The 26,129-nt window shown below is 46.6% G+C and overlaps 1 protein-coding gene across 2 annotated transcripts in view; it reads left to right on the forward strand.

Moving 5' to 3' along the window:
- The window catches only part of OSBPL2 (oxysterol binding protein like 2), a 98,241-nt gene that overhangs the window by 19,710 nt on the left and 52,402 nt on the right, over window positions 1-26,129 (forward strand). For both annotated transcript variants that reach the window (XM_048497996.1, XM_048497997.1), the window contains one exon: window positions 5,939-6,086. In XM_048497996.1, coding sequence (XP_048353953.1) covers window positions 6,050-6,086 — 37 coding nt within the window. In that variant the 5' untranslated portion in view covers window positions 5,939-6,049. The remainder of the gene's footprint in view (window positions 1-5,938; window positions 6,087-26,129) is intronic.

A 26,129-nucleotide genomic window follows, 5' to 3' on the forward strand; every position in this document is an offset into this window, starting at 1 on the left:
TATCTCTGTGAATCTGCGTCCTCTTTCATTAACAGCCTTGTTCATCATTGCAATTAGCTGAAGAGTCTTTATTTCAAGATGGATATTTTCACTGCTTAATATCGCTAAAACATCTTGGTATTTATAACGTCTTGCTCGACTAGTCTAATTTTTATCAGGCTCCTAAAACTTCAGGATGGTTCAAAGAGGACAGCTAAGATTGGGAAATAAATTACAAAGCAATAACAAATTATTTATTTTTCCCGTGTTCTTGTATATGCAAAAACTGTAAATTGTTAACGTCCCTGTAGTTTTCTAATTTTTTTCTCCCAGATTTCCTTCCCAGGTTAGGCTCAGATACCAAATCAGAATTGCTTTTAAAGTGTTGCATATTGGCTGTGTTCTGTCTCCTACCTCTTTCTCCGAAGAAAACGTACATTGTGAAAGTTCTAAGTCATGGAGTAGATAGTATATTTTCTGCTGACAGGTGGTTGTGGAATTGTATTGCTCCTGAGGCAAGGAGATTGAACCCTTCCTCCTGTGCCATTTCACTTGTATGAGATCTGTTTCCCAGAGCTGGTGTTTATCCTCCGGAAGAGAAACAAACACCATAGGCTGCAATTGCTAAGCAATTGCCTGTTCCACTTAGTTTGCAAATGGTTTCTGCCCCTGTCCTGATGAACTAAAACAAACAAATTATTCCTTCTGGATTATGTGAGCAGCTGTTCGAGAGATAATTTCCAAATGCTTTGGTAACTGTTTTTCGAATGCTTTGGTAACTGTTTTTTCTGCCTCCCAGTTTCGGCTTAAGGAGGTCTCGGCTCTTCAGTAGCTCATCTTGGGAGGCGGTGTTAAGCCTGCATCAGTGGAGGTGGATTAGTAGACTGTTCTGAAACTCTTGCCTACTTATCTGTTACTGCTTACGGAATTATCACTGCAAAGCAAAGATGGCTTTTACGTCACACAAACGGTGGGTTAATTCAGTGCTCCTCTTGGAAGTCTGCCATATTTCGGACATCCTGAATGATGCGATACCGTATTTTGAGTAAAAAGTTTTAATTCAGAACTTTCAGAGTGACCTGTCAATCCCTATCAAGAGACATGAAGCCTTCAGTTCTGCCCATCAGCCTGTTTATGGATGTTGCCTACATGCCAAGGACTCACCCACAGGGGTGTCCAACTCTGGCGCTTCAGTTGTTTATGCACTACAATTCCCATCAGCCCCTGCTGCCATGGCCCAATTGGCTATGCCAGCAGGGGCTGATGGGAATTGTAGTCCGTGAACATCTGAAGCACCAGAGTTGGGCGCCCCTGTTGTACATTATACATGTTCTCTGTAGAACCATCTTATGATAAGTTCAGGGCCTGTAAGGGATCATGGGAAGGGGGAACAGTTTGGAAATCTACTTCCACCCCTCAGAATCTCCTCCTAAACCATTCCTCGTGCTGTCAGAAACTTGAAGGGGTAGATTCTCCCTTCCTTTCTTGTTTCATTGCATCTCAGCTTCTCTCAACATCCCATGGATTTATGCAGATGGATGCGGGGTACTTTTCTGCAGGTGGAGGGGAATACTTTTTGCTCCCTTCTGCTACAACCCCAAATATCTTCCATGCTGTTCTTGGGTTTCTGCTGTCCCTCAGAAACAACATTTTAGAGGGCTTTTTTTGACTGCAAGGATGGTGCACTCTGACATGAGAAGATCCCTGTTGGATCAGGCCGATGGTCACTATAGCCCAGCATCCTGTCTCATACAGTGGCCAGACAATTACTCTGCAAGCCCAGAAACAGGACATATTTATTTATTTATTTTTATTTATGTGTTTTTATACCGCTCTACCCCCGAAGGGCTCTGAGCGGTGTACAACATAATTTCGTCTACACAGTGTACAATAACCCATATAAACAACCCCATTAAAATTAGATTAAAACACAGCGATAAAATTAACAAAGATGACGTCCCACAATACCCCAATTAAAACCCTCCCAGAGGGGGGAAGCAAAACAAAAAGTGGGTCCCATAGATGATCATGGGAACTCCGAACCGGAGGAATAAAAAGGGGCACTCTCAGTGACTGGACACTCCAAAAGCCCGGCGGAACAACTCAGTCTTACAGGCCCTGCGGAATTCACCAAGGTCCCGCAGGGCCCGGACAGCTGGAGGGAGAGTGTTCCACCAGGCAGGGGCCAGGGCATAGAGGCCAAAACCCCACGTCCTAAATTTGGTTTCTATGATTGTGCATGGCAATGGGTTGGACTTGATGGCCCTTGTGGTCTCTTCCAGCTCTATGGTTCTATAAAGTTACCTCCTAGCTCTAATATTCACAGGTTTACTGTCTTTAAATATGGAGGGTTCTTTTACTGAGCTTGGCTAGTAGCCACTGATGGACCTATCCTCCATGAATCTGTCTAACCCCCTTTTTGAAGCCATCTGTGCTCATGGTTATCACAACTTCCAGTGGCAGTTTCACAACTTAATTTCACAACTTAATTACTAATTGAGTAAGAAAGAAGAAAAGGGGTTGGCTTTCATACTCTGCTTTTCTCTACCTTTAAGGAGCCTCAATGAGACTTACAATCACCTTCCCTCCCCCACAACACACATCTTGTGAGGCAGGTGGAGTTGAGAGAGTTCTGAGAGAATTGTGCCTTGCCCAAAGTCACCCAGTCTGACTGCCCTTCACGTGGAGGAGTAAGGAAATAAAATCCGGTTCACTTGATAAGAGTCCGCCACTCATGTGGAGGAACGGGGAATCAAACCTGGTTCTCCAGATTAGCGTCCACTTCTCTTAACCACTTAAGCATGTCTTTTTGTTTGCCCTGCAGCTATTGCCCATCAACGTCATTGGAACAAAAATGAGGTGGGGAAATCAACCTGTCTGTGTCTTTAACAGTTTATAATATCCTAGATGGGTAGATCAGGATCGAGAAATGCATGCCATGAGTCAGGCCTCATCTGATCCTTATTTATTTAGTAAGTACGTTTTTACCTCAGGGACTTCGGAGCACTGCATGTGGTTCGTGCCCTTCCTCCATTTTTATCTTCTCAATAACAATGAACCCAGGTGACCCTGAGAAGGTAGCTCAAGGTCACCCAGCCAGCTTCCTGGCACTTTTGGGGAAGGTACCAGTTAAGAATACTTCTTATGCACTTCTGCACTGGTTTATCGCTACTTTCAAGTGTCATGGAGGAAAATAATTAGCGTTCTTTTTTTAATCCTAATGGATCACGTTCTTCTTCCCTTCTCCTCTTTAAAGTGTGAATGGAATACAGTGTTTAATAGTTAATAATACAGCAGAACGAGGGGTCGGGTGAAACTAGAGATGCGTACAGCTAAGTGTACGTTCCCAGCGCTAACTTGGCAAAATTGCCTGCCCGGGCTGCTTTCTTCTGAAAAGGGCAGCTTAAAAGGAGTTTGCTGCCATCGAAGCATATCTACCGTTTTTTGCCTGAATAGCCTTAGCAGCAACTCCTGTCCCCAGCTTACTTTTTTTAAAAAAATTCTGGATTGTTTAAAAGCAGCTGGAGAGGGGACTGTGGAGAGAAAACGCTCAAAACCGTTCCCGTTCAGGTATGCATGCTACGGAGCGGCTGGTTTGTTTTGAGTTGCTGGCTCGCTTTGAATTGTTGGCAACGGCTTCCCTGTTTATCAAGCAACCCTGCCTCTCTTTCTCGCTCTCTTTTTAAAAACCATCTCTGTTTTTACTGGCTTGTATAACCCTGTTCTGTCCTGACCTTAACTTTCCCCTCGCTGTCGACACACCTATCGGCGAGCAACCTGTTTCTGTTTTACTTTGGGACGCTGTAGAATGTGTGCGGGGGGGGGGGGGGGCACAAACAGGTCGGCCGAGACTTAGGGCTGCAGGTCATGCCTTTCACAGAGATGTCTCCGGGCTGGGTGGCGAGGCATGTTCTGAAGTGCCGGTGGGCACAGGTCCAATTTGGATCAGGAATGTGGCATATGGCAAGAGAGGCTTGGACTTCCACCCTGTTGCCATTTTTCTGACCTGGTGCGGCCCTGGGCAGGAGTGTGCTGTTTTCCCAGTTGGTGGCTGCATGCATACTGAGGAGCTACATGTAACATCTCCGCAGCTGGGCAAATGGTGATCCTCCCAGGCTGTTCTGTGTGCTTTGATTATGCGTTCCTGCATTGCAGGGGGTTGGACTTGATGGCCCTTGTGGTCTCTTCCAACTCTATGCTTCGGTGATTCTAGATTAGAAAGATTAGGTGGAGGTGGTCTTAAGGCCATTTTCTTCATACTCCATAGCCCTGCTTGGAGTTATGCCCAGAGGTGGGATCCAGCAGGTTCTCACAGGTTCCCGAGAGTAGGTTACTAATTATTTGTGTGTGCCGAGAGGGGGTTACTAATTGGTGATTTTGCCATGTGATTTTTGCCTGAGTTACGCCCCTCCTCTCAGCAGTAGCGCGCAGAACTTGAAGCAGTCTAGCAGGAGGTGCACCGGCGTGCGTGGCAGCCTGCGCCTGCGTACATTCATTTCCCGCCCAAGGACCGGCGCAGCGGCTGCGTCCTTGCCACAGCTCCGCCCAGGAATGCCCCGCCCCCGAAATGCCCGACCACGCCCCCGTCGTGCCCCGCCCAGCCCCATTGGTGCTACGCCACAGTTTGAATCCCACCACCATGGGAACCTGTGACTAAATTTTTTGGATCCCGCCACTGGTTATGCCTGAACTTATTTGATTAGTGCACAACATGCCTTTCCACCTAATGTGGGAATCTCCCCCGGGAAAATGTAACCTGTAGTTAGGTGCTTGGAGAGCCTGCATGGCGGTTAAGAGCAGCCGACTCTAATCTGGAGAACCAGGTTCGATTTCCCACACCTCCACACGAGTGGCATTCTCTAATTTGGTGAATCGGGTTTGCTGCCCCATTCATACTTATGAACCCTGCTGGGAGACCTTGAGCCAGTCACAGTTCTCTCAGAACTCTGTCAGCCCACACGGAGGCAGGCAACGGCAAACCACCTCCAAATATCTCTTGGAAACCCTACAGGGTTGCCATAAGTCAGCTGTGACTTGATGGCATTTGCGCCACAGCTAGGTCCGTGAGTTGTTACTGTGAAGGCTTCATATCAGCACCGAAGCACTATTGCAAGTGACAGCGATAATTAAAATCGGATTAAAAGTCAGCTTTACATCTGCCGATAATGCATCTACCCTTTGGACGATTGTAAAGTTAGAACGATAGCTATAAAAATGTTTCATAACTTGGGATAATTACTGAAAAGCCTCTGTAAAAACATGGGAGTGGCAGCTCAAGGAACGTAACAAGCCAAGGGAAACTCAAACGAAATTCCTCTGTTTTGACAGGCCGGTAGTCGGCTGAAGTTGCCCGATTCTCCGTTTTGGAAGCTATTGTATGAAACGCAGAAGGACTTGGCACTTGCCAAACAAATATTGGCTTCCTTTCAGGTAGACAGAGAAGTGGGTGTGTAAAACTCCTGGTGTCGATTCAAGAGACCAGACACTGAGGAAAAAGACTGTGTTGAAGCATGTTACACGAAGGGAGTTGTAGCTTTTTCAGGACTTGCTGAAAGACAGTTGCATTCCGAGAGCATGCTGAGAGTGTTAGGAGGAGATTGGGAAGGATGGAATTGGATTTCCAAACTTGCTTCTCCCCAACCCCCAACCCCAAAACAACAGTCTGCTAAATATCAGTCCTCTGTGGATTATGTTCAAACTCTGGAGCCAGCGATGCACCAAATTTCATTGTGTGTACGTGTGTGCATCTTTGCCATGATTGTGAAATTATCTGCAATTGCAAAGCAATCCCAGTGCATCTTCAAAACTATTTAGTACACAATTTCTTTCCTCTTTTTGTGACATTAGATGTCATTGTAGGCTTCGTATTCACTTTTTGAAAAGCAGAGAATGTGGGTCTTTAAATTATGGTCTGAAGCACATAAGTGAGAAACATAATTATTTTCTTTTCTCTCCCAAGCGGATCATTTGGGAAAATATTTTTATGAAAGAAATCTATCACATCAAGAGCAGCTATGCATTAGAAGGAAGCAGTCTGCTTGGGCAGAGGGAAAAACCTACTACTTAAAGGATGAATAGTGAAGAGGAATTCTATGATGCCGTTACGGGTGAGTAAAGAAATATGAAAAATTAGCCTGTGCGGAAGAACCAGAATGATGCGTTTCTGCCATTCCAAAACAGAAAGGGGAAGAAAAATATTTCAACCCCAAAAAACCCAGGTAAATAAGAAGGTGGACAAAACACCTATTCACAGAATGAATACTAATGGGTTACATGCAATAAATTAACAAAACTATAATACAGTACAAATTGTTTTAAAAGAGAGTTCATTAAAATCAAATGGGTTTTGGCCAACCCCAGTGTGTTTGGTTTTAGCAGACTTTTTTCACGATTTGTAATGTTTTAAAGTTTTGTTGATTATAGTATATAACTTATTGGTATTTATTCTGTTAACAGGCATGTCTGCCATTACTGGGAAGTTGTGACTTTTATGTATGTGAAAATATGTTTATGGATGGGAATCCCTTCTGTTTTTGAACCGACTAGGACAGGGGTGTCCAACTCTGGCGCTTCAGATGTTCATGGACTACGGTTCCCATCAGCCCCTGCTGGCATGGCCAATTGGGAATTTTAGGGAATTATATCTGATGGGAATTGTAATCCATGAACATCTGAAGCACCAGAGTTGGACACCCGTGGACTAGGAGATGGTGTCAAGATCTGAGTTTTTTCTGTGATTCTTGCGAAGTTGGTCTGTCTGCATTTGAACACAAGTAATTTACTGCTCAAATGGCGCTTCCATGTAGGGCAAAGTGTGTGACGTTCGTTTGCCTGTCTGTTTCTATTGTATACATGTTTGAGGCTATGAAAGGGTGTGTGGCTTTCTAACATGTATGCTCTAGGCATGCACACGTGGAGAAATTGATTTATGTGAATATGCTGTAGTCAGTAGTCTTCATTTCACTGGTACGTGGAATAAATACAGTGCATCTCGTTTTATTCCCGGCACAAGGAGTTTCTTAATCCAAACAATTTAACAATGACATTTACACATCACATGCTAAGCTCTTTTCATGGTATGCTTTAGGTGTTTATCTAAAAACGAAAAGACAGGTATTCCTTTTTTCTGCTCCCTGGTTCTGAAGTCTCTACGCCACAGGAGAGAAGTCTTTGCTGCTATTGATCTTGCTAGCCTGTTAGCCAATGGCTCTTCTCCTGAATATAAATGAGTGTGTGGAAGGGGTTCAGATTATTGATTAATACTGCATTCTTAATAGGAAGTCTCTACCAAGTAACCATAATGGGATGTGTTTTTCTATGTTAGTCTGACACTGCCCTTACGAAAACACTCCTTATCATTGTGGAATATTGTGTTGTATTGCTCGATCTGTATACCGCCCTCCACTGAAGGGCTCAGGGCGGTGAACAACAACAGCATAATGGCAAACATCAGGAATCATAACATCAAGCAACAAAATATCAAGAAACTTAGCATCAATAAACATAACATTATAAACATGGCATATAAACAACAAGAACATCAATAATCATAACAATATAAGCTATAAGGCAACAATAATCATAGCAGCATACATAATCAACATAGATAGACATAATAAGCATAGATGTCATATGACATTTAGTTAGATAATGAATGCTGGTGAATACACTCTTGCACAGTTTCTAAAGATGAACGGAAATTCCCTGCAAACATTAATTACAACAAAATACTCTGTTTGACCCTTTTTCCTGATTTTTTTTTTCTGTCTGAAAAAACGGAACTGCATCATATTGGAAGCTGCATAAATGCATAGGCTGGAGACTCATAAAAGCAAGAAATCCGAAGTAACTCTAGTGTTGGCATAAAAGGGTTTAAGGTATTATGATAAAGGTAAGGGAAAGGAAAGAACTGGAAAAACTGGCAGCTGTAATTTCCAGAACTCGGTAAAAATGCCAGTGAGGTGTGGAACAGAGCAATTAGGATCTTGCTTTCAAATAATCCTTACTGTCTTGTTCCGGTCAAGAGGAATAACCATGGATTGCATGCAGACCGCTAGGAAAATCCCAAAGATGTTGGCTTGGATGCGTTAGAAACAGTTTGGTTCCTGCTGCCGGAACACTGTATTCTCAATTGGTTGTAAAGGTTTTTGATCTGTCCAGTATGTTTTTACAATAAAGGCTTTAAACAAGGTGGTGGATGATCCCTGCCAAACATAGTGATGCTTGAAATTGTCAGCTGTTCCTGTCTTGCCTGCCAATATTGCTGACAATCCTCTGCAAAAAAACCAACAACTTCTGTATATAAAAGTATATATGTCTAAAGATCTTCTATAGCTATTCTCCTTCATTTAAGATCGTTTCAGAGGGTCGCCATATTCGTCTGCAGTAGGAGAGCAAGTGTTGAGTCCAGTCGCACCTCAGAGACCAACAAGTTGTTAGGAGCTTGAGCTTTTGAGAGTCAGAGCTCCGTTTGCCAGATAACATATCTGATGCTTACAAACGATTGTGCAAATAAGCGGCTAGAGAGGCTTTCAGATACAACTCTGCAGCCTGCTCTAAAACAGATCCGCTTACAAGATGATCAGGTACATCATTGTATATTTAAGCATGTGTTGCACCGAAAGATTAAATTACTTTACCTGTAGAATATTGCAAGAGAGTTAAGCCAGAAGGGATTTGGAAAGTACCATTCTGCCGGCTTAGCAGATGCAAGCGTTCTTACGACTGCTTTTGTGAAAGGGGATCATGCACCGAAGTACATTACATAGGCAGAGAGCTTGCGAAAGCTGAAAAATCTGTTGTCATCTCATAAGTGTCTCTTTGGATTGAGATGGTTGAGATTCAGGATACAACGTGAATGTTTTCTCACATGCCTGCTCTGAAAAGCAAGAGAGAGCGTGTAAGCACATGTATTCTGCATGCACGGTTGGAGCTGACACTGTCTAAATTTTGTTCTTTTTGTTACTGTACATTTGGTGGCCTCTTTGTCCAAGATTGTAGTCCTTGGTGACAGCCCATTTTATGCAGTGGCCGATAGCAACGATGCCCAGAGTTTTAGTGTGTGTTAATGTATTCTAAAAACGTCTGGTGTGGTTACAGAGCTTGAGTATCCAGCCTGTGGCTCTGGTAAGCCATATGTACTTGCTTCTGGTATTTCTCTAGACCAGGGGTCTGCAAGCTGCGGCTCTCCAGATGTTCATGGACTACAATTCCCATCAGCCCTGCCACTTGGCCATGCTGGCAGGGGCTGATGGGAATTGTAGTCCATGGACATCTGGAGAGCCGCAGCTTGCAGACCCCTCCTCTAGACTGAATAAAGACATCCATCTGCTGTAGTAACCATTATTTAAGTTTTGCTGCTGTTGTAACGTCAGGTTGTAACGTCAGGCAAGTTTTGCTGCTGTTGTAATGTCAGGCTGCTGTTGTAACGTCAGGCTTCAGATGTGTTCAATTGCAGTTTTAGGATGGTGTGGGTGTCTCTGTCAATGGCTGGTATGTATTTGAATGAAGCTTGGGAAATCAACTGGACTAGGGCAGTGCTGAATATTCATGTTCAATCATTTACAATTTAAAAAGGGGCTTTCACGGGCTCCTAATGTTTCCTACCTTCTTTGTTTCCCTTTCCCGCTGTTGGCTGTTCTTCCTGGCACTAGGTCTAGTAGCATTTTTTTTTAAAGATCCAAAACTTCCCGCTGACTACACTATCCCAACCAATTGGGAATTGTCGAAGGCTCTCACTGCCGGATTCAACTGGTCGTTGTGGATTTTCTGGACTGTGTGACCGTGGTCTGGTAGATCTTGTGCCTAACGTTTCGCCTGGTAGATCAGGCCGTGGCCTGGTAGATCTTGCTCCTAGCGTTTTGGCTGTGTCTGACAGTGTGTAGCACACTTCTCTCTGTGATACAGCTCTGAAGATGCCAGCCAAAGATGCAGGCAAAACGTTAGGAAAAAGATCTACCAGACCACGGCCACACACCCCGGAAAACCCACCACAACTAATTTGGAATTGTCTGGCCAGTATGATGATGCTGTTGTTCAGTTTTAGTGAAGTGTGTGACTGTGTCGCTGTGAGATAGAACCTTGACTTGAATAGAGGTGGAAAGAAAAAAACATGGCTGCCCCATTCCTGGGCATCTGGGTGAATGCTCCCCATCAGTGCAAGATGTCAAGGCTGATATTGGAACCGCCCGTCCTGTGCATATCTTAACCAACTGACTAAGACTTGCAAAAGAAGGGTGCACATTTGTCACTTATTCAGTTTTCAGGTGCGGATGCTCCCTCTCTCTGCTGCTTTGTTTTCGATACTGTGCGCATCTTCACTTGCATGCTGAGAATGAGTATTTGGATACGCATCCCGTTGAAAGCCCTGCAGTCTGGTTAGAAAGCATCCGTGCTCAGATCAGAGGCATAGCTCGGCCAGAGTGCGCCCGGTGCGCACTCTGGCTTTTTCGCATGTGCCCCCCCGTGCGGTGCCCCCCCGTGGTGTCCCCTTCCTGCGGCCCCCCCACACACACTTACTTTAGCGAACCGAGCAGGCTGGAGAACAGGCCTGCCTGTGTTCCCTTCCAGGCTGCAAACGACCTGGTGGGAACTACATTTCCCAGGAATCCCCTGGGAAATGTAGTTCCTACCAGGTCCTTTGCAGCCTGGAAGGGAACAAGCAGGCCTGTTCTCCAGCCTGCTCCTCGGCTTGCTATAAAGGGGCAAGTGTGGGGCCGGGTCGGGGAAAACCTACTGCCCCAAGTGACCCAAAGCCATGCGCCCGGTGCGTGGCGCACCCCCCTTCCCCTGGTAGCTCCGCCACCGGCTCAGATTCATCTGCTCTAGGGATCCGCTGCCTGTTAATATGGTAATACAGGGAATGTTGAACTGGAGTGATATTATAACCCCATCGCCCTCAAGTTAGAGCTTGAAATTGTGTCCTCGACATGCCCCCTAATTTGCATCCCAATTGATAGGTGTTGCATTGTGGGGACTTTTCTCTTTTCCTTGGAAATAGGATTTGAGCTGGTATTTTAGCCTGATGTGTAGAATTGTGCCCTGAATGCTTGTTTTCATGTCAAAATCTTAATATTTGATGGATTTACTGCATTATATACCTACTGGTAAATTTGCAGATGACATACCAAATCACCTAGTAATTGCAGATAACAGACCAAATCGGCGAGTCCTATGCTGGAAGTTGACAGTTTTGTTTGAGTGTTGGAGAGAGAGGAAATCCAAAGGAGGAAGAGATAACCAAAATCATTGTTTTTCTTAACCAATTAAAAGGAATTTGCAGCCGTCATGAGTGTATGCACGTACATGCCTACATACCTATGAAAGATGATTGTGTTTTTGGTTAGTATTATAGCCTTGTAGGGTTTAGGTAGCTGGCTCAAGGTTGACTCAGCCTTCCATGCTTCCAAGGTTAGTAAAATGGGTACCCATCTTGCTGGGGTAAAATGTAGACAACTGGGGAAGGCAATGGCAAACCATCCTGTAAGCATAGTCTGCCTAGTAAACATTGTGATGTAAGGTAACCCCATGTGTCCACAAAGGATTGGCCTTTGCACAGGGGACTACCTTTACTTTTACCACCTAGCTGTCATACGTTAAAGCAGTTTTCACAGTATTGTAACTGGGGGGGGGGGGGGGCATCTATGTTTTTGGCATATACTTTAGCTGATTTTGCCTATGTGTTAAAATAAGTTGAATGCAGCAGCAAAGATCTGAACCTGGCTTGCAGAATTGCCAAAAGCGTTCCTATGGAGTAGCTGTCCTTTTGGGGAGGGGTGATAGTGATGAGTTTCCAGGGTGTCAGTGTTGCGTAGGATACGGAACTACCCGAGTGTTTCTGTATCCTGAAAGTGGTGACCCTATAAAGACGGCCCTAAGGGTGATCACTACTGCACAGAGGATTATCGGCTGCCTTCTCCCCTCCTTGGAAGAACTCTATAATTCCCGAAGCCTAAAGAAAGCCCAAAATATTCTGAGAGACCCGTCTCATCCAGCACACTCTTTTTGAACTGTTACCATCTGGCAGACGATACAGGTCTATCAAAACTAGGACAAAGAGGCTTAGAGACAGCTTCTACTCTAGAGCTGTGGCTATGCTAAACTCCGCGGCTTCGTGTTGATGTGTTTGGGGCTGTGTAGGGATGGGTGGAGGAAGGGGAAAGTGAGGATGGGGTATGAGTCTGAAATTGTGTGCATCGAGGAATGCTGCTGTAAATTTCGTTGTGCGTGCACAATGGCAATAAAATGCTTATGCTTATGCTTATTGTAATCTGCCCCCTCTGTGGGTGAATTTTATTTTGAGCCTATAGTGTTGGTGTGGTTCTTGGCTTAATAACATTGTTTGAAGTGAGCTGGCTGCATATTTATGTCCTTAGCGTTCACGCAGAGCAGGCAGAATGCAGATCCTCCGGAGGTTGACATTCTTGTTTGAGGGGTGGAGAGAGGAAGTCTAAAGGAGGAAGATCCAGAGATAGCAAGGACCAACGCAAGCTGCTGCAGCTGCAATCATTTCAGTTTTACATCAGCCGAGGTTGAGGGGTCTGCAGCTTTTCAGGTCGTCTGCTCTCGGTTTGTGCTGAAATGTTGTTTAAAAAAAAACAGTGATAAATAAATGCACGCATCAGATGGCCAAAGGGAAAGGGCCAGGCAGTAAAGTAATAATGGGTTGAACGAGCTCAGCGGAAGAGCATCTGCTTTGCCTGTAGAAAGTGCCAGGTTCAGTCCCCGGCATCTCCAGTTAAAAGAGCCAGTCAGATGATACAGAAGACCTCTGCTTGGGACTCTGGACAGACCCCTCCCTCCCCTCCCTTGCATGCCACCCCTCCCTCCCCTCCCTTGCATGCCACCCCTCCTTCTGCTAGGGTGGGTGGGCCATGTCCAGATGCCGGACCCCTTTCCCTTGCTTTCCACCCCCCCTCCCTTCACTAGGGTGGGTGGGCCATGTCCAGATGCCAGGGCCCCTCCCCCTCCCTCTCCCGCTGCCAGTCTGTTGGACCAAAAAGAAGAGTTTGAAGAGTTTTGATTTATACCCCACCTTTCTCTCCTTTCCCTTCCTCTCCCCACAACAGACACCTCATGAGGAGGCAGGTGGGGCTGAGAGAGTTCCGAAGAACTGTGACTAGCCCAAGGTCACCCAGCAGGAATGTAGGAGTGCGGGAACACATCTGGTTCACCAGATAAGCCTCTGCCACTCAGGTGGAGGAGCGGGGAATTGAACCCGGTTCTCCAGATTAGAATCCACCAAGGGTCTGGCTCAAACTGAGAACATAGGAAGAGCCCTGCTGGATCAGACAAGTCGTCCCTTTAGAGTGCAGTTACTCATATGATTGCATTCTTAGCCTCACATTGGGTCATATGTTGCTAGGAAGAATGGCTTTCTTCTGCAAACTTACTGACTTTCGGACTTCAAGGACAACTGCACTTGGGTCTTAATGCTCTGGACTTCTAGAGCCCTACTTAGTGTTTCAGATTCTTGGCTCATGTTATCCAGCCCTGTAAGTCAGACCAGTACACAGCAGTCAACTTGGTTGCTCAGGCACTCCCAACTTCTACACCTTTATGGCGTCTTGATTTATCCTCAGATGTACCAAGTCCTTGCTTGTGTGCTCCATTGGCTGCATTCTGCCAGTGGGATTAGATCCTACGGCTCTATAGGCATTCTAACGCCCCTAGCACATACTTGCAGCTTTTCCTTGTGGAAGTTAATCTCCTCAACGTGCGCCGGAAAGGCATGCTTGTTTGTTCGGCATACCCGTGAAGCATTCTTTCTCGGGCAATTATCTCTCTAGTAACCAACAGGTTGAATCAGGGAGGCACCCAGAGCTTGTGGGATACATCTTATGCTTGAGTTTCTAGGCGGAGGCCAGTTTCTTCCCGTTGAAGCTTTTGACCTGAGAAGGTTAAAGTACCTTTGCAACCTCTTTGGAGTTATTGCTTAAAAAGCAGAAAGGAATTCTCGTCTGATGGTTGATTTTCTTGTATGTATTTTACATCTGAGTCTTTCTTTTATAGTGGTTGTGGCGTAGAATGGGTGTGTTGCATGGTATAACCATGTTACTGTCCAGTTTCACTTGAGGCTTAAATAGTATACTTTCTTGCCTTAAGGCGGCTCATGATAATCCTTGGACATACAAGTCAAAGTCGTAATTATTATTTTTATTGATGTGTCAGAGAGGTGGAAGAGTTTTCTGTAGCCGCAATGGAAACTATGAGTGAACACAGATCTATTTTTTTTACAAAATGGAACAGTTTTTGAACTAGAGATGGCACACACAGTGCAAAGAGTTCTGGTAACGACTTCAAGAGTCGTGAGCTTTGGGGTCTATGACATCGTTACCCTTGCGCTTCTCTCTGTCTGGTTCAGAGGTTTTCCTGTGCTCCAGCGCTTTCTTCCTTTGCCACTGGCGCTTCTATATATGCAAGCTCAGTGTTTTTCAGGGAGCCTTTATGCATGCGGAAGTGCTGGCGGTAGATACAGTGAGCGCCGCAGTGGAAAAACTCTTCTACAGCGTCCAGAGGCAAGGGGAACAATATCACAGGATCCAAAGTAAAACAAAAAAAATGTAGTGCAGGGGTCCCCAGCCTTCCTGACCGGCAGGAGCCATTAAATTTTGATAGAGGGTGGTGAGCGCTGCCTTAAAACAGTTGCCACAGGAGGCGGAACGAACATGACTCCTCCTTCCTCGATTTGAAGAAGAAGAAGAAGAAGAAGAAGAAGAAGAAGAAGAAGAAGAAGAAGAAGAAGAAGAAGAAGAAGAAGAAGAAGAAGAAGAAGAAGAAGAAGAAGAAGAAGAAGAAGAAGAAGAAGAAGAAGAAGAAGAAGAAGAAGAAGAAGAAGAAGAAGAAGAAGGGCGGCGGCGGCGGCGACAAAGCACGAAGTGAGGAAGGAGAAGAGGGATAAATTCAAAGGAAAGAAAGCTGGGGAAGAAAGAGAAAGGAAAATAAGGAGAAAGTAGATCCTGGAAGGGGGGGGGGAGAAAGAGAAAGGAGCGCAAAACAAAAGAGTGAAAAGGAAAAGAGGGAAAGGAAAAACAGGGAAGGAGACCTGGGAGTTGAAAGAAGAAAGGAAAAGCAAGGAGGAAGAACTGTGGGGTCAAAAAGAAACAAAAGGAATCCTGATCAGGAAGATAATGGAACCACACACGGACTAATGGAAGCCCAGGGGCTTGCCAGTCTTCCTGGCACTTCCTGGCTATTGCAGCCATGGAAAAACGCTTTATTTGCATATGGGCAGCCCATAACAAGCCCAGCCTTACAATGCTCCTGTCCCCTTTCTGGAGAGCTCAGCGGCTGCTAAGGAAAATCTGGTGGGTGCCATGTGCCCACACACACTGCTTTGGGGAACCTAAGACTAACACATTTATTCCAGTGCAAGCTTTTGTGGATTTGTGTCCCCTTTGTCAGGTAGATATGTGATGGAAAACTGTGCTGAGGAATTTTCACGGGGCAGGTGGGGTGGGGAGGAATCAAGGCTTGGTCTGAATTACAGCTTTCAAGCAGGAATCTCAATATCAGCTGGAAAGGGGAGGAACTGACATAGAAGAAGAAGAAGAGGAGTAGGAGTAGGAGGAGTAGTAGTTTGGATTTATATCCCCCCCTTTCTCTCCTGCAGGAGACTCAAAGGGGCTTACCATCTCCTTGCCCTTCCCCCTTCACAACAAACACCCTGTGAGGTAGGTGGGGCCGAGAGAGCTCCGAGAAGCTGTGACTAGCCCAAGGTCACCCAGCTGGCATGTGTGGGAGTGCACAGGCTAATCTGAATTCCCCAGATAAGCCTCCACAGCTCAGGCGGCAGAGCTGGGAATCAAACCCAGTTCCTCCAGATTAGATACACACGCTCTTAACCTCCTACTCCACTGCTGCTCCAAGGGGTAAAGATGAGTCCCATCATAAACCAACAGCATTAACAGGTACACATACTGGATGGCGAAGGAGGTTAAGGTTCAAACAGATAAGTTAATGGCCCTTCAACCCTTTGCTTATCTCGGTACAAAATCATAGTCTGACAGGGCTTGTTGAGAGGAGTCAGTTAAAATTCCTGGAAAGTGGGGCCTGTTGCACCATTGGAGATTTGTTTCATTAGTTTTATATGCTGCCCTCCCCTCACGTGTTCAGGGCGGTGTAGATTGTTGTGATTGGGGAAATCCAGGTCTCTGTTGAAGCCAGAATGTCACATGGGTGTTTTTGATGAATTCTAATTCAGCACCTTCGTGTTGTATGTTGAGTCGTGGAGAACACCAGTAGTGTGGTGGATCCTAACAGCTTTCCCACACAGTCTTAACCCTGCTCTCTTCCTCATGATAGCTACTGCCCTTTTTGCCCATACAGCTCCATTGATTCCCCAACATCACCTTCTACTGGCGGCGGGGGATATCTTGATAGGGTGTCTTCTTCACCAATTGCAAGGAGGCAGGAACTAATTAACGAAGTAACGCCTTCTTCCTGTGAGGTCACGACTCCTTCTAGCCTCAGTATTCTTTCCTGCCTGCAAGGAGTGCATGCGTTTGTGCTTAGCTCCTTAAGGATCTAGCACATAGGAGTCTTATGTTGAGTTTGTGTGTGTACTTGTTTCTTGGTGTTTTGTGTCACTCCCCTCCCCCGCTTAGTGTGTAAAACGTTTAGGGAAAAGAGGAGTGATTAGGTTAGACAAATTCGCCGCGCACGCGGTTCCCGCCAAGATGTCGACCGGCTCTTTCACACCCCCCAGGGAGGGATTTGGCCGCTCCGCTGCGGAGGGAACAAGATCGACCAGGGCAAAAACCATCGCCCTCACGGAGGCTCCAGCAGGGGACCTCCGTAAGAAGAAGAAAGCAGCCGGCAAGGACGGGACCGCGCCCGCGAGCAAGCGGCCGCGCGGCCCTGCAACGGACGGGAGCTTGGCGCCTTCCGAGGGCGCAGCCGTTAGCGGCGGCTCCGACACCGGTTCCTCCTACCCCATGCGGGATTCGGAGTCCCCGGTGCTCCCCCCCGGCCAAGAAGATCCCGAAGCCCCAGTCCAGGCAACGACCTCCTCGACAAGGCAAGAGCCGGGGCCCCGGGGGGAGGGGGCGGAGTCCACAGGCCCCAATTCTCTGCCAGCAACCGCGGCAACGGCAGTCGCGGCCTGGCACAACGCGCCGCCAGAAGAGTTCGCGCGCTTTTTGGCCGAACAAATAGACAAGGCCCTGGAGGCCAGGGAGAGGCGCGCCGCCCCGGCGCAGGCAGGCCGCAGTAAAACGGCAGCCACGACCAGCCAAAGAGAGGCGGAGGGAAGGCGCCAGTACAGGAATCCCATTGAGTTCCCGGAGGAGGAAGAGAACTCCTCCGAGGACGAAGAAGGGACAGGGGAGGAAAGGTTCTCTGATGCAGAGGAAACGGCCATAGAGGCTACAGAGCAGTCCCCAAAATTTTTTAAATTAGAGGACCTCCAACTACTGATCACAAAGTCCATATCAGCTTTAGACCTGCAAGATCAGGAGGGGGCAGAAGACCCCCCAGCAGACCCTGACTCTGATATTGTTCCCACAAAGCCCATTAAGGGCTACCCAAAAGGCAAACTAGACTACTTCCCTCCAGACCAAGAAGGGGCAAAGTTTTTTCCGATCCCGGAATACTTTGTGGGGCGCATTAGAAGAGAATGGCTCAAACCAGCAGCGCACAAAACGCTCCCACCGTCGTACAAAAAGACATACCTGGTCCCTCCCCAATTTCATACAATGTTACAGGCACCAGCCATAGACGAGCCGGTGGCAGCTCTCCACTCAGGGGACCTGGTCGTCAAGGAAGGAGAGGGCAATATTAGAGATTCGCTAGATAGAAGGTCGGAGGCAGCCCTCCGAAAGGCACACGAGTGGATGGCCGCAGCCATTAAGGCCCTCACTCCGGCCTCCACGGTCTCCAGAGCCAGCATGGCGTGGCTCAAGAGGATCCTGGAAAGGATCCCTGCTATGGACTCTGCCACCAGAGAGGGAGTGGAGCGGGTGCTCCTGGCTTCTGCCTTTATAGCTGATGCCACGCTGGATGCCATCGCTCTCATAGCCAGGGCCATGGCATCCACCATGATCGCCAGGCGTAACGCGTGGCTCCGCCCGTGGCAAGCGGATGCTCGGTCAAAAAACGTGGTGGTGGCCTACTCCTATTTTGGAGAGGCTTTATTTGGCAAACATTTAGACCGGGTACTTGTCGAAACTAAGGACAAAAAGAAGGCAATGCCCAAATCGGTAAGACAGGAGAAAAGCAACTCCAACTCCAGAACCACGTTTCGCTCCAACAGAGTGCTCCCCAGATACTCCGGAGAGTCCTCAAAACCAAGCTGGCAGCAGCAGCAACGCCAACAGAGCTCCTTTCGGAACAAAAACTTCCAAAAACAACATAACAAACAGGGAAAACCATTCAAGCCAGACTTCAAAAAACAATGACTACCTGGACCCCCCTATTGGGGGACGTCTATCCAGGTTCCAGGCAGCCTGGCAGGGCCCACATATAGACAGGTGGGCCAGGGAGGTAGTTCAAGAAGGCTATGTGATAGAGTTCGCAAAGTTTCCAAAACCACAGTTCATACCATCTCCGTTGGCGACACGGCCGGCCAAGGCCCTCTTAACCCTCCAGGCAGTGGATCACCTTTTAAACATTCAGGCAATAGAGCCAGTGCCACTGCAGGAGAGATTCTTAGGAACATATTCACACTTTTTTACAGTCCCCAAACGAAATGGGGATTGCAGAGCAGTGCTGAATCTAAGGACAGTCAACAAGTCAATTCGATTGCCGAGGTTCCGTATGGAAACTCTCCGAACTATATCTGCAGCCCTGCAGCACAACGAATTCTTGACCTCCCTAGACCTACGGGAAGCGTACTTGCACATCCCGATCCACCAGGCCCATCGCAAGTTCCTGAGATTTGCGGTGGGCCTGCAACACTTCCAATACAAAGCGCTCCCATTTGGACTGGCCACGGCCCCCAGAACGTTCTCAAAGATACTTCTAGGTCCGATAATTCGTCTGAGAGAGGAGGGAATCCACATCCATCCCTACTTAGACGACCTGTTAATCAGGTCCAGCTCCAGACAACAAGGCGTATCGATGTCACCAGAGTGCAGAACACGCTGCAAGCGCACGGGTTCATGGTCAACCTCGAAAAGAGCTCAATCGAACCAAAAAGAAGGATCGAGCACCTGGGAGCCATCCTGGACACGGAAAAGGACTCACTGTTCATCCCCGAAGAAAAGATCCAGAGAATCCAGCAAGCAACCTCAGCTTTGCTAACCGCCAGGCATCCGGCGCTGCTCAAGGCAGCCAGCCTCCTGGGTCTCTTCATTTCTGTGATGGACCTGAACCAGTGGGCCCGATTCCACGCCAGGCCACTGCAACACCTCCTGCGCAGATTTCAAGGGGACATAATCCAAAAGCGGGACAAAAATATCGTCATCCCGAACTCAGTCCGCTACAGTCTCCGATGGTGGCTAATCAAGAGGAACCTACAGAAGGGCAAGCGCTACCTGCACGGGGAGCGTCCACAGGTCTTCACAGATGCCAGCCTGCAGGGATGGGGAGCCACCCTCGACCAAAAATATGTACAGGGAAGATGGGAGGAAAAAGAAACAAAACTCGCCATCAACATACTGGAAACCAGAGCCATAGCTCTGGCCTTAAGACACTTCCAAAAGGATCTACAACAACAACACGTCATTATCAGGACCGACAACGTGACGGCCAAAATGTATGTCAACAACCAGGGGGGCTCAAGGTCCCCGAGGTTGCATCAAGAAGCAGAAAAGATCTTGTCTTGGGCAGAGGACAACCTGCTGTCGCTGGAAGCGCAACACATCAAGGGAAAGCTAAACAACCAAGCAGACTGGTTGAGCAGACAGGAGATACAAGAAGGAGAATGGCAGCTGAACCCACGAGTATTCCGCCTGATCTGCAAAACCTTCGGAACTCCAGAAGTGGACCTCCTAGCCTCGCCGGAGAATGCCCAGACAGCCAGGTTCTTTTCCAGGTTCTTCCAGCCGACTGCGGAGGAAACAGATGCGATGACGGTGAAGTGGCCGCCGGGCCTGCTATACGCATTCCCACCATTCCCATTAATCCCACGCCTCCTGAGGAAAATCATCTTGGAGCAGGCAACAGTCATCCTGGTGGCACCAAGATGGCCACGGAGGCCATGGTTTTCCACCATCCAGGAGCTAGCCAGCGGACAGCCTCTGACACTACCAACAGCCCCAGACCTGCTAATACAAGGTCCGCTATTTCACCCCGATCCAACGTGGCTTTGCTTGACCGCGTGGCGTGTGAAAGGAAAAGACTAGTGCAAAAAGGCTACTCCGAAAGGGTCACCAACACCATCATGGGTGCACGGAAGAAATCCACTATTAACATTTACAATGCCTCGTGGAGAACCTTCGCCCGCTGGGCCGAAATCAGAGACATAGACCCGGAGAAACCGGCAATCAAAGACATCCTAGAGTTCCTACAGAAAGGATTTGATCTGGGCCTGCGAAGCGCTACGTTGAGACGGCAACTGGCAGCAATCTCCGAAAAGCGCTTAGCCTATCAAAGAAACGCAACACCATCGCCAAACACCCTGACGTGAGGCGGTTCCTTAGAGGAGTGACTCTCAAGCAACCTCCGGTAATTCACAGGTTCCCTACCTGGAGATTGCATGCAGTCTTGGTCGCACTAACGAAGCCACCTTTCGAACCCATTCAATCGATACCGCTGCGCTGGGTGAGAATGAAAACTCTGTTCCTACTGGCCATCACATCAGCCAGACGCGTTTCGGAACTGCAAGCTCTGTCTTCCAATAGAAAATTCTGCATTTTCCACTCAGACAGGGTGACCCTTAGACTGGACCCGACGTTCAGCCCAAAAATTCATTCGACATTTCATTTAAAACAGGAAATATCAGTCCCGTCATTTCTGCCTAACCCAAACCATCCCAAGGAGAAGCTCTGGCACACCCTGGATGTGCGGCGGGCACTCAAAGCCTTTCTGATCAGATCAGAGCCCCTTAGGAAAACGGAAGCGCTGTTCATCAATGTAAGCCCTCCCAACGTGGGCTTACCTATGTCAAAAGCAGCCATCAGCACCACGCTCAAGGCTACGATTATTGAGGCATACAAAGCACAAGCGCTACCCATTCCGTCAGGGGTGACAGCCCATTCCATTAGGAGCGCGGCCGCCAACGCGGCCTTCCGAAATTACGCGACAGTGGAGGAGATCTGCAAAGCCGCCACCTGGTCGTCAATCTCATCGTTTGTAAGACATTACAAACTGAACTCCTTGGCCGCCTCCGAAGTAGCCTTCGGAAGAAGGGTATTGGAGAATATCATGGGGGACTGATGCTTCCCACCCTAGTTTTGGGGACACTGCTCGGGGAGGTCCCTATCAAGATATCCCCCGCCGCCAGTAGAAGGGTCCATTGAATACTTACTGTGAAGGGCCTTTCTACTGGACGGCAGGGGGATATCTTGGCCCTCCCTGGGGGGCTATCAGTCCCCAATGTTAATGCTCTAGTTTAGGTCAGGTTACCTGGGAGCAACTGTTAGTTTATTGTTGATCTGTTCGATGTTCTTGTTTGTCTTCCTGTGGTCCCTGTTATGTGACTGCTTGGCCAAAAATGGATACTGAGGCTAGAAGGAGTCGTGACCTCACAGGAAGAAGGCGTTACTTCGTTAATTAGTTCCTGCCTCCTTGCAATTGGTGAAGAAGACACCCTATCAAGATATCCCCCTGCCGTCCAGTAGAAAGGCCCTTCACAGTAAGTATTCAATGGACCCTTTTGTCTGGTCAAAAGCAACCCTTCCTCCCTTTTTTTATCATCACAAAAGCTGATTAGATCAGTGGTTCTCAACCTTCCTAATGCCGTGACCCTTTAATACAGTTCCTCATGTTGTGGTGACCCCCAACCCTAACATTTATCCATTTTACAGATGGAGAACACTGATGCAGAGAGTCTTAGGCGACCCCCGTGAAAGGGTCATTCGATCCCCAAAGAGGTCCCGACCCACAGGTTGAGAACCACTGGATTAGATCCACTCCAATATCTCCAGGGAGATTACAATACCGTCCCACCCCCAACCCATCCCCCACTGGTTTCTGAATGATGTGAATTATTTTGCCCAAATTATGAACATTGATATACATGGACATTGACATGTTTGCCCATCTTAGACAGTAGAAGGGCCTTGTTGGCTCACGATGGCCCTGGCCATGTTACAGTCTTTTAATTTATCTTGCATTGATTTCAGGTCTCCCTTTTAAAATTTTTAAAAAACTTTATATACGCCTTGGATCAGACCTTCTTATCAACTGTTGGCCATCCTAGCTGTGGCCAGTCTGTTCTTTGAAACGTCTGATGTAAACTGAGTAGAAGTGACTTTGGTTTTTCTAAGGTATCCACCTGTCTTAAATTTACCTGTTGACTTGAAACGGAGACTCCTCTATTACCTTACACAGTATAGTGTTTCCCAGACTCCTACTTAATGACTGTCAACTTAAGTTGTGGAATTCTATTATTTAGCCTTGGCTTACCGTTTAGGAATAAAAATGGAATTAAGCTGAGGTGAAGGTAAAGGGTTTATATGGCAGAAACCTTGAATTAAGCTGATTGTCTAGGTTAATTTCTGTCAGGTTTTAGTCATGGTTTTGGAACTCAGATGGCTATGGTCCTTCTGGTGGATACCTTTGCCAAGAGTAGACATAGGAACCCCAAAAGTATCTGTTAGATCATGGCTTCGTTTTAGGGGTACCTTGTAGGATTGACCCTGGGAGGGTTTACAGTGGTTCTGGTCCTGTCTGAAAGGTAGATAATAAATACAGCCGACTACTGGCAGCAGTCTGTGATCCATTCTAGCATCTCAGCAGTGATGCTTCATTGCCAACCAATTTATATGCTTCTGAACTAACCATTCTTCTGCCTAAATAGCAACCATGACTAGAAGTACTCTTTCCAGCTTTCTACAAATAGCACTGACTAATGAATTAGTGAGGTCTGGCTGTAGTCATCCATACCTTGCTTACTACCGCAGCAAATTATTTTAGTGTGGTCAATCTCATGTGCTGTTGACAAACCATTTTTGGTTCAAGATTCTGCTGCATGTCTTGACCGAAGGGCAGAACATTTTACTTGCACTCTAACAATGAAATTAGATACCAGTAGGTTTCAAATGCTGGTTTAATTTGTAAAGACCCTGGATTGTCTAAGACTGTGATGTGGGTTTATTTCTTCATGGAAGAGTTTCCTTCTCTACAAATCAATTGTTTAATTTTATGCAATTGTATTAATGTTATGAATTGATGAATGGATCCCATTGCTGATGCAGTAATAGGTAAGCCCAAAGGTTCCACAGTGGTAATTAATGTTTTTTCACAAGGAAATAATACAACAAATTACTTACATGCGCACATTCCAGATGAAAAATCTAGTTATGAATTCATCTGGCTATGCAGGTCGAATCAAATCCAAAGCTAAAATTCCTGTTTGTATCTCTCCTCTCCTATGTCAGAAGGGATGTTGTGGTCACCTGTTTGACATGGAACAAACAAATAATGAAGGTCTCGGTGAAATTGAGATACCTCCATGAAAGAGATTTAAATTCTGTTGGAATAGATGGACAATCATTTCCATGCCATTGTCATACTCAGTCCTTCAGATGTGCTCAAATTACTAAGCGAAAAGTTCTCAATGCCTTTGTTCTTTTAATTTAAACAATTTAAAGGAAATAAATACTGTATTGTCTTTCCATTTTTACAAATATTGGTTCAATAGAATAATTTCTGTGTCAGATTTTGACTATAGCATTTAAACCAGACCTGAAGATTTTTTTTCCTATTCAGATATTTTAGTGTGAATATTTATTACTACTGGGCAGAGGCGTAGCTCCAAGGGGGCGGGGGGGGGAGTGCATTGCACCAGGCGCGTGCCCCTGTGGGGGCGTGGCAGGACCTTTCTGGGGCGGGATGGGGGTGTTCCAAGGCAGGATGGGGCCATTCCAGGGCGGGACAGGGGCGGAGGACGCACCAGTGCACCAGGCGCTCTTCCCCCTTGCTACGCCTCTGCTACTGGGACATAAAATCAACATTGGATAGTCTTAAAATGTGATGAATGTCAGAGTTAAAATAGCTATGCTAAATCAGATTGTTCTTCATTTACGACACTTGAAATTTTCTTCAGTCATATTTTTCCAAAAACCCCACATCACATTGTGGTATAGTGGTAAGAGTGTCAGATGACATCTGTGACGTCCAGATATGAATCCCTACTCTCCAATGGAAACTTGTTGGATGATCTTGAGCCAGTCACAGCCTAACCTAACCAGTTGGTATTCAAGATGATGATTTTGGATTTGTACCCTTCTTTTATGAACTGTAAGGAGTTTCCTCTGAAGATGCCAGCCACAGATACAGGCGAAACGTCAGGAGAGAATGCTGCTAGAACACGGCCATACAGCCCGGAAACCGCACAGCACCCAAGTTTCAAAGCAGCTTACAAAACTCCTTTCCCTTCCTCTCCCCACAACAGACACCTCGTGAAGTAGGTGGGGCTGAGAGAATTCTGAGAGGACCGTGACCAGCCCAAGGTTACCCAACAGGCTTCATGAGGAAACAAACCTGGTTCACCAGATTAGAGTCTTCCGCTCGTGTGGAGGAGTGGGGAATCAAGCCTGTTCTCCAGATCAGAGTCTACCGCTCTTAACCATTACACCATGCTGGCTATTCTGGTTCTTGTAAACCTTTTAGGTTTCTCTTCCATTTTGTTTCCGTCTCCAAACACCAGGAGAGCATGGGGAATGGACGCCATCCTGTTTTCAGCCAAATAGGAAACACACTCTGTCCGACTGGTTCACGGGAATGAAGTTCTTCTTTCAACAGGGAAGCCGGAAGTCTCTGTCACTGACTTATTCACCTGTCTCGCATTCCAGCTATCGTGCCTTATAATTAGCAGATGCTGCCTTTTCATTATGGAACCCTTTAAAATTGATTGGTGGGAAAAAAAATGTTTGCCTCCAGTGGAGTGTGACTGGAGACAAACATTACCGATGGAGGAGATTTCTTCTCCGAGGTGAGCTTCCGTATAGCTTCCTCCTCCTTTGCCTCGCTGAGCTCTGAAGGTTTCTGGCAGAAAACCGAGCGTTCGTGACAGCTGTCATTTTCTGGAGGCTATTACCCGGCGTTTGTGTTAATGACTACATAGGAAAGAGGGCGGACTTGTTCCTTCAACCCTCAGACGCTGGCAGGACTTCCCTCCTGGATTTCAAGCAGATGGAGGCCAGTCAGCGTAGAATGGCTTTGTTTGGCAGGTTCGGGAAGAAGAAGACTTCTAAAAACAAATTTGCCAGTAAGTCGCTTTCTCTCTCTCTCTTTGTTCTTAAATGGTGAAATATACAAGAGGCCACTAGATCTTTTATTAATTTATATTCATTTCTGCAAGATGGAAAGTTCTGTTTTGAGAAGTATAGATGAAGCCTTCCTGTCAGAAGCGGTAACGTTCTGGAAGAAAGACTGATCACCGTCTCAAAAAAAAAAGACGCGCCTAAACCCAGTTTCTACTTGTACATCTCTTTATTACAGCTGGTCTGTCCTAAACCTCATCTCTTAGCAGCATTTGTCACTGTTTCCTTTGTAGGCCCACTTTATACTTTGAGGACTGTGGCCGTTCATCGGCGGCTTCTTGGATTTAAATTTAAAGTGGGCCCTTTGCCTTTTAAGATGTCATTTTTAGAATGTTGTTTTGTTTCAATCACCTATTCTAGGCCCAAGAGGTCTTCCTGACTTCCTTGTCATAATTCTGAGGCTCCCTGACTTCTTATCAGACAGTTCAGTATAATATAGGAATTGTATAGTATAGTGACTTTTCTTAAACATTTTATAGTATGTAAACAAAGTTGATTGTGCTGGTTGTCGGTGTGGAAAAATAACTATTTTTTGTTGGAGCGGGCAGCTGAACTACGTGAAAGTAAATTGCTAGTTTACTTGACCGTTTTTGAGATCTACAGCAGAGGTTTGATATCCATGTTCTCTTTTAAACTAGAATTATGCATTGTTTTGTGATGTAATGATGATTGAAAAGGCCTGCAGTGACGTAGGTATAGATTTTTTTATGGGGTGGGTTCGGTGACTGAGGGCTTTCCGGCTGTTCCATTCCATGCATTGTTTCAAGCAAGCCGGACATGTAG

The sequence above is a fragment of the Sphaerodactylus townsendi genome, linkage group LG05 (assembly GCF_021028975.2).
Source record: "Sphaerodactylus townsendi isolate TG3544 linkage group LG05, MPM_Stown_v2.3, whole genome shotgun sequence".
NCBI lineage: Eukaryota > Metazoa > Chordata > Lepidosauria > Squamata > Sphaerodactylidae > Sphaerodactylus > Sphaerodactylus townsendi.